The sequence below is a fragment of the Gallinula chloropus genome (assembly GCF_964237585.1).
Source record: "Gallinula chloropus genome assembly, chromosome: 5".
Lineage (NCBI taxonomy): Eukaryota > Metazoa > Chordata > Aves > Gruiformes > Rallidae > Gallinula > Gallinula chloropus.
Window position 1 is genome coordinate 45,978,533 of NC_140090.1, and position 8,181 is coordinate 45,986,713.

At 37.3% G+C, this 8,181-nt stretch overlaps 1 protein-coding gene across 2 annotated transcripts in view; it reads left to right on the forward strand.

The window, feature by feature from the left end:
• CCAR1 (cell division cycle and apoptosis regulator 1) overlaps nucleotides 1-7,073 on the forward strand; it is a 29,360-nt gene extending 22,287 nt beyond the window's left edge. Inside the window, exons 20-25 of one of the 2 annotated variants that reach the window (XM_084264763.1) lie at nucleotides 1,320-1,402; nucleotides 2,428-2,574; nucleotides 2,975-3,095; nucleotides 3,615-3,800; nucleotides 3,969-4,174; nucleotides 5,394-7,073. In XM_084264763.1, the coding sequence (XP_084120889.1) occupies nucleotides 1,320-1,402; nucleotides 2,428-2,574; nucleotides 2,975-3,095; nucleotides 3,615-3,800; nucleotides 3,969-4,174; nucleotides 5,394-5,453 (803 nt within the window). In that variant the 3' untranslated portion in view covers nucleotides 5,454-7,073. The remainder of the gene's footprint in view (nucleotides 1-1,319; nucleotides 1,403-2,427; nucleotides 2,575-2,974; nucleotides 3,096-3,614; nucleotides 3,801-3,968; nucleotides 4,175-5,393) is intronic. The other variant, XM_084264762.1, reaches the window with a different exon arrangement.
• Nucleotides 7,074-8,181: the final 1,108 nt, after the last annotated feature.

The following is an 8,181-nucleotide window of genomic DNA, read 5'->3' on the forward strand; positions in this document are numbered from 1 at the left end:
TGTAGTGTGGGGTGCTCTTTACATGCTCCTGTGAGGTGTTGATTTCTGTTTTGGGTGGAGTTCTGTTTGCCTGGAGAAATGGGGAAAGAGGTTTGGGGAACATTTCTGTCTCCAGGGAGCAGCGGTAGCCCTCTTTGTCTACTCAGAGATTCAGGAAGGTATAACACATGGTGTATGCTTTTTGGTTTCTTCTACTTTGGGGTTTTTGTCCTTTTTGTGGAGAGGTTTTGCTGGAGATTTGGGTTTGAACTGCTTAGATACTGCAAAACCAGTGTTTTCAGTTGCATCTTTGGCAGAGTACTGCACCAGCCTTAAAAAAAACTTGGTGCTAATCTGTGATTACCAGAATAATCCTTTATTTGCCTATAATCTGGCAATGAGAGTGCCCTGGTCTTGTCTGTTCTGTATACATGCTGCTACTTCCCGTAATCTGTCCTTGTGCCATTCTGACTCAGAGTTGCTGAGAACAACCCAGTGTGCCACAGAGGTGCAGGAGAAAGCTGTTGGTTCTCAGAAATGTGTTGGCAAAATTAGACAAGTGTTGTGATATGTAGTTTTTTCCAAAGCTTTCCTGACAAGAAAGGTGAGCTTAAAGCTGAGCTTGGCACATGATTCTCTGATCAAAGACTTGCACATAAGGTACAGAGCTGCATGCCATAATCTGTCCCTGCATTTGTCATTCCTCTTTCTCTCTTGATTGTTAGATGTAGTTTTACAGTACTGTCTGCCTTTTACAAACTGCAGGGGTTTTTGTCTATTCACATCTAATAGGGGATGTGATCTGCAACTTCTTGGAGAATCTAAATCATAGGATTAGTAATATCTCAGACATGAGTATAAACACATGCTTTTAATTAGATAGTTGATACGGGGTTTCTGATATAAAATATTTGAGTAAATAGTAATATTGATTTTTGTTCTTGTAGGGATAACCATAGCTCAATGCAGACTCTGCCAAGCCTCTTTAGGGAGAGCTGTGGTAATTTTCTGCATGCCACTTAAATAGATGGTGGTGTTGGCGGAACTCTTTTTGGCCTAGTTAGCATTTGTTTCAGTTCTTCCATCCTCTGCATGTGAAAGCAAGATAACGAGGGAGAAATTACAAATGGCTTATGTTAAAATAAGACCAGAGAAAAGCAAAAATTTAACAGGACTCACTTAAATGCCATCTGGGGTCTTGGGGTTTGGTTTTGTGTTTTGGTTTTCATTTTTCATTAATTCCAGATATTTGGGGGTTTACATGAACTTTTTAAATGTTGAAAATAAGGGTTATAGACTTGTTTGCTGTGGATGTGTTGAATTTTCTTTCTATTTTACAGACCGGGATGAAGAGGAAATGAACAAACGGGAAGATAGGAGAGAGGGAAATAGGCATTGTAAAGAGAGGTCGTCTAAAGATAAAGTAATTTACACCTTCCTTAACAGCTACATATAACTTTGTTTGACCTGTCCTAATTAGTGCTTAACTCCTTTATTTTTACTATAAGACCTATTTGCACTCCTGGACTAAAACATTAAGTGTTTGTAGAAGTTAGGAAACACATGAAAGCTTTGGTGGGTAGGGTGCTTACAACCTAATTTCACTTACATTTTAAAGTTCACTGGGTGAAAGCTGTTGGAAAATCTTTCTTGTGTGAAATCCTGATCTGTCAGAGATGTGAAGACTACTGCTGTGGGTGTGTGCATAGGAGGCGGCAGATGTGATTATTTTATCCGTTATTTTCAGCTGCTGTATTCTTACATAAGAAAAGCAGAAGCTTTGGTTGATGGATAAGCTGGCTTTTCAGCTTGGAATTGTTAGGGGCTGTTCTTACACCTCCCTGCAGGAAAATGGAAGCTTTGTGTCATGAGGCCAATGGCTTGCCTCCACAGTTCAGAATAAGGAACCGCATAAGTCTGACTTGCTGTGTTTTAATTTTCTTTATAAATGCCAGAATAAAACAAGTTTCTGTTTTTTTTCTAATATTTTTTTTCTTCAAGGAAAAATGGAAGGAAAAATAAGAATAATGGGGGACCACAGCACGCAGAAATGCTGTAGCTGCAAGAGCTGAATGGTCATTCATTACGTGTTTATGGGAACTTCATTTTGAAAACAGTTGCTCAGTAAAACACATGATTGGGAAAAGGGATGTTTATTACTAATTAGGTTCATTCTTCAAATTTTCTTTACATAGTAGCATGAATAAAAGTAAAGTGTGTATACCAGGTGTTACAGTCCATCGTGTGAAAGATTAGTTGTCCTGAATAGCTTGTTTCTATTATATTTGAGCTCAGTAGGTAAATGCTACTTATAATAATTGCTTGACTGAAAGTAATGATAAAATGAATAGAGGAAAACACTTGTTAGCTAAAAAGTGTGTGTTTGGTAGATGGTGGGGAAAATGGTATTTTTAACTTTCTAATGATCCCATGATGAATTTTCCGTAGGAGAAAGACAAGACGCAGATGGTAACTGTTAACAGGGATCTTCTAATGGCTTTCGTTTATTTTGATCAAAGTCACTGTGGATATCTTCTGGAGAAGGACATGGAGGAGATACTTTACACTCTTGGACTACACCTGTCACGTGCTCAGGTTTTGTATAGTAATAGAAATCTCTTGAAAATACTGCAGGAACGCTCTAAGTGGGAGGAATACAATTTAGCTTCTAAAGGCTGTTGCTTCCATACTTAACTCCTGATTTTTCTGCAGCCACTTCATATTTACAATGAAATGGTAGTTTAATCTCTTGTAAATGGTCTTGGAATGAAAAGTTGAATCTCATGGCTCTTAATATGCCCATATTGTGTACGTAGCTGTTGTTTCAAAATTATATCTTTTTTTTCCCTAGCTTGTTTTTGTTTTAAGCCCCAGTAAAAGTTCAAAAACCTGTGCAAATTTCTCTTAAGTTTTCAAAGTTAAAACATTCTTGTTTAGGTGATACAGTGACTGTATATTAAGGAACACGGTGTTTCTTTTTGTGGCTTTGTTTTAGGTCAAGAAGCTACTTAATAAAGTAGTGCTTAGAGAATCCTGCTTCTACAGAAGACTAACAGATACTTCTAAAGATGAAGAAAACCAAGAAGAGTCTGAAGAGCTCCAGGAAGATATGTTAGGTAATACTTCTTTTATTTTAGTGCCATGGACTTCAGAGACTTGTTTCTGTGCAAATGACCATTAGATTCTTGCAAAAACTAATTCAGGTCTGCAGGAAACCTGCCTGTTTGGAAAAGCGTATCTGGGGCAATTCATAAACTACAGTATTTCTGACTTCCAACACATCCTACTGCATCTGTAGGACAAATCTTACTATCCTGGAACAGGAAGGAGGGCAGAAGTTAATGCTGAATATTGATGAACAACATTGCTTGTTCACAGCAGTTTTGTAGTCAAGAGGATCAGTGCTGTAGGTAGTTATTTATAGCCTCATTTTTTTAAAGACGCTTTATAGCAAGAAGAGGTGAAAGATCATGCTCCTTTTTTGGGGATGAGGGGTTGGGGTAAGGAGGGAGGAGGGAACTTGAATCTGTATTTATTGTTTCAGGAATTTATTCTCCTGATAAGTTTCTGAGGTTAGTCACTAGAACTGAAAAAACAAGAATGACCGTTTCCTAATGCTGCTTAATGTAATACAGGAAACAGGTTACTGCTGCCATCGCCCACTGTGAAGCAAGAATCAAAAGCCATAGAAGAAAATGTGGGCCTCATTGTGTACAATGGAGCTATGGTGGACGTTGGGAGCCTCTTACAGAAACTGGAGAAGAGTGAGAGAGTACGGGCAGAGATCGAACAGAAGCTTCAGTTACTAGAGGAAAAAACAGGTGGGACGTTGCTTGGAAAGTGGTACTTCTGTGGATGCAATGTGCTGAGACTTTTAAAGTAGATAATGAAATTAGTTTTCTATTTCCCAAGCCCTTTGAACTTGCACGCCAGCTACTGTTCAGTACCAGATTCACCATGCTGAAAGGCTTTTTTTTTTTTCCCCTAAGATGAGGATGAAAAGACCATGCTACAACTGGAGAATTCTAACAAAAGTCTATCTACGGAGCTCAAAGAAGTGAAAAAGGACCTTGGCCAACTGCAAGAAAATTTGAAGATCTCAGATGATAAAAACTTGCAATTTGAGGGTCAGCTGAATAAGACAATCAAAAATTTAGCTACTGTTATGGATGAAATACAGAGTGTTCTTAAACAGGTTAGAGTTGTTTAATTTCATTTTATTATTGTACACAGGCTTCCTGTAGACTGTTGGAACAAAACCTTCAGAATAAAAAAAAATTTACACCTGCATTTTGGGCAGTAATATCTCAACATACACATAAGATGCTCAGTGTGATACTGAGTATTTAAAGATAAAAGGTATTTTTTCTAAGCTGTGAAACATGTGAGTTTGGCTTAAATGTTGGGGTGTGTTTTAAATATATGTATTGATGTAAATCTTGTACCATCTTAATGTTCTCCTGTCCTGATCTTGTCCATCCCCAGTAGTCTAAATCTGCTCTTCTGTTTAATCACTTCGGAGTGATTTTCAAGGCAGAGCTTAAGTACTTAAACTTAGGTGGGGTATTTCAGGAAAATGAGTTCTAAGCAAACCACATAATACTCCAGAGCTTTTCTCTCCCCATACATCAGGATACTTCCATATATGCTAGGAATGCTGGGGAGGGGGGCAAGCTGAGTAGAAGTAGGTTATGAAGGCTGTTGAGTGACAAGCTGGTACTATGAGGGAGTCTTGCTTCTCTTTCTGTCTACAATCCTTTTGAAAAGATAATTCAGGTAACGCCTACAAAAGCTCTAAAACCAAAACAACCCCCTCACAAAAAGTAGGAAACCTGCCCCCCACTCCTCTGGCCCCTTGTAGAATACAAGTGGTGTGTCATATATGTCACTGTAGCTTGCAGCCCTCTCATCAGTGTTGTTGTGCAGTCCTGTGATTCACTACACCAGAACTGGCAGTTGAAGGCACTGCATAACTGTCTTTTGCCATGCTCAGCTATACTTAGTATAACTTACTTAATGCATAAGTATTAAGTGTTTTATGTTAGGACTGTTATGCTAAATTATTATCCTAATTTAATGGCTTGTGCAAAAACTGTTTGTACTAGCTCTTAAAAAAACCACCAACCAACTGCAGGGGGCTGAAAAACCCCCACATGAAACAACCCCCAACCCCTTTGACTCTAAAAATGAGGTTTCTGGGGATATGTTCTCATTTCTGATCCCCTCAATTTTTTTCAGGAAGATACTGGAAATATGAATTGGTTATAACTAAACTGAGGAAGACACCAGTTCACAGAGTATTGAAAGTTGACACCAAACAGTATCTTTGTCTCACACTGCTTTACAGCTCACACAAGAGGTATCACTTCTAGAATTCACGTTGCCCTCTCCCCTTTTTTTTTTTTGTTTTAAAGGATATTGTGAAGAATGAAGATAAAGATCAGAAATCCAAAGAAAATGGAGCAAACGTATGATAAAACTGCTGCTGTTTAGAAGAATGGTGTTACATAATGTAATATAAATCATGATACCAGAGTGTATGGGAAGTGATGCATGTTTGATTTTAGTAGTATAAATATCTTAGTTCCACAAGATGTATAAAGTTTTATGAATCTGAGTGTCTGCTTCTGAAGATTGCTTGTAATTCTTAGCATTCAATTTGAGACACTCCTCGAGTGAAAATAATTTTGCATTGCAAAATGTTTTAGGATGAACTTTGTTATAGTTTTAACCCTAATAAAGTTCATCAACATAATGAACAGTAGCAAGTATTTAATTGCCAGATGTTTTTCATTGAAGTCTAGTGGAATCAAAATTTTCTTTATTTATAGAATTGCCATTTTTAGGTGGGTTTTTTTTTCGGTCTAATTAGTTTTTTTAGATACAAATATAAATCACAAAATTAGCATGCTGCTTAATTTTGCAAGTAAAGACATTTTTTTAAAAGGCTTCTTGGAGATTTTTTTTTTACTTGTCACAACTTTCTTTTCCCTTCCACATGTAACATTCTTCCCCCAAGCTGCTTGTATTAAAGCTTCATAATATACAGTAGTTCAGATGAGTTAAGAAAGCAATAGAAACCTACTGAAACACAGGTAGGGTTGTGAGATCTATATGAAAAATACATGGGCCTGTTTTAAATGTTTGTCATTTGTGTTCCTTTAATTGTTCTGATCTTTGGATTAATATATACTCCTTTTTAATAACAAAAGCAGTGTATTAAAACATCTGGTTGGATAGCAGGCCAGTAGATGTCAGAATAATGCCTTACATGGAGAAAAAGCTACCATTGTAAGCTGCCTTTCATTAAATTTGGACGACTTTCTCAGTATGTGTAATTACTTCAGCCCAATAAACAAGGATACACAACTATCCATACTCCATGCTATAATAACTAAGGAGCAGGACACGCATTGTTTGGTTCAAAGTGGGTAAGTTTGCCTGCCTTTGTGTTCACGAATCACTAGAAATCTAAAAAACTGACATCATCGTCAAAGGCAACTCATCCAGATAATGTGAAAGGCGAGCAGTTGTATTTTAGTGCAGCTTCCAGGAAAATCTGTTTTGAAGGTTGTATCAGAAGTGTTTTCTTACAGAAATGGTTAATTTTAACAGAGCATTTTTAGCCTAGATGTCCTGGCTAACTAAATACCTGTTAGGAGAGTCCAGGTGCCATAATACATGTGAATAATCTACATGGAAACTCATGTAGCTTTACTATAATACACATTAAAATGCCTGAGTTTGTTCAGAAGAGTCTAAGCTGGTGCTTTTCTCAATTACCTTTCTTGGCTCTTGTAGCTAGACAAGTAAAATATTTTTTTCATTAAAATAACATGCATAAGCTTACCCCTCATCTCAATTGACCTGCTGTACAATATCTTAACTGTTTGCTAAAGTAGGAAGTACTATAAAAACACTAAATACTGCATAAAAGTACACTGAAAATGCATGCTTTATGAATTAACATATAGCATCTCATGAGAATGGTGATAAAATAATCTTAGGAAAAGCGTTATCTGTGGTGTACAGACAGTGTTAAATTCTTTTGTAATCAAATTCTATTTTTCACCTTTACCTCTGTACAAATTGTTGACAGCATGTTTTGGTTTTGAAGCTGAGCATCTTTAATTTAAAAGGACTTGAAAGGACTGTGTTTGAAATGTTCTGTTCATGATTTTTCAGCTGTACATGTGAACATACAAGAAAGTAATTCCAGAATTGAAGAAAACTTTTTTTTAAGGCAGGTTGAAACATCTGTTGAAATATCCTGCTGGGGTGTTTTTACCTTAAACTGCTGAGCTGAAAGCAGTTGTTGTAAGAAGCAGGTTTCATCTTGCGTTTCAGTGAGTGGCCCTGTGAGAATGTTCCTAGAGTGATACAGATTTTTACAGTATTTAAGACAAGGTGTTTGTTAGAATGAGTGTAATCTTTATATTACTTTGATGTAACAACTGTTTCAGATACTATGTACAGTCTGCATTTATGTTGGAAAGGAAATTGAAAGGGTGAAAAAATAAGGGGGGGGGGGGGAGAGGGGGACAAGGAAAAGTTTACAGCCTACACCCAGCTTGACCAGTCTCCTGAAGCACAACTACTCTGAAGAAGAAAAGACATCTCTACCGACTTTACCAAACAGCACAAGATTCTGTATACACACAGCATCAACGCTGGTTCTTAGCTAAAGCTTCTTGGTTATATTCCAAGAAATGTAACTACTACTTAAGGAAAATCTACTAACAGTGTATGTACTGGAGTTTTGCAGAAGCCATCTTCTGTCAGTTTTTATGTATGAAGAATGTTTTTCATAGGCACACTTTCCACCTCATCGGCTTTCTACGGCAGAGTCTTTCATTATGTATCTATCAGTTGTTGGTGAAAGGCTGGTAAAAGTGAGCTTAAGCTGAGTCCTTCCTCTGATTCTTCAATGTCCAAGTGGTAGTTTCAAATAGTCATAGATGCTGTATGGGAAGTGGTAAATCTCAGACTGCCTTGTTACTGTAGCAAAAGTACTGCTCCAGCAGGCCAGAAAATGGAATCTGATCTCTGCTCATCAATGATTTCCCTCCCCCTTTTTTTTATTTTTTTAATGAGTTAAACCCTCACAAAGTGATATTCAGACCAGAGGATGGCTGTGAGTCAGGTTAGGAAGAAAGCTTAATGTGATATATCTGCATGCAAAATTATGTAGAATACAGTAGA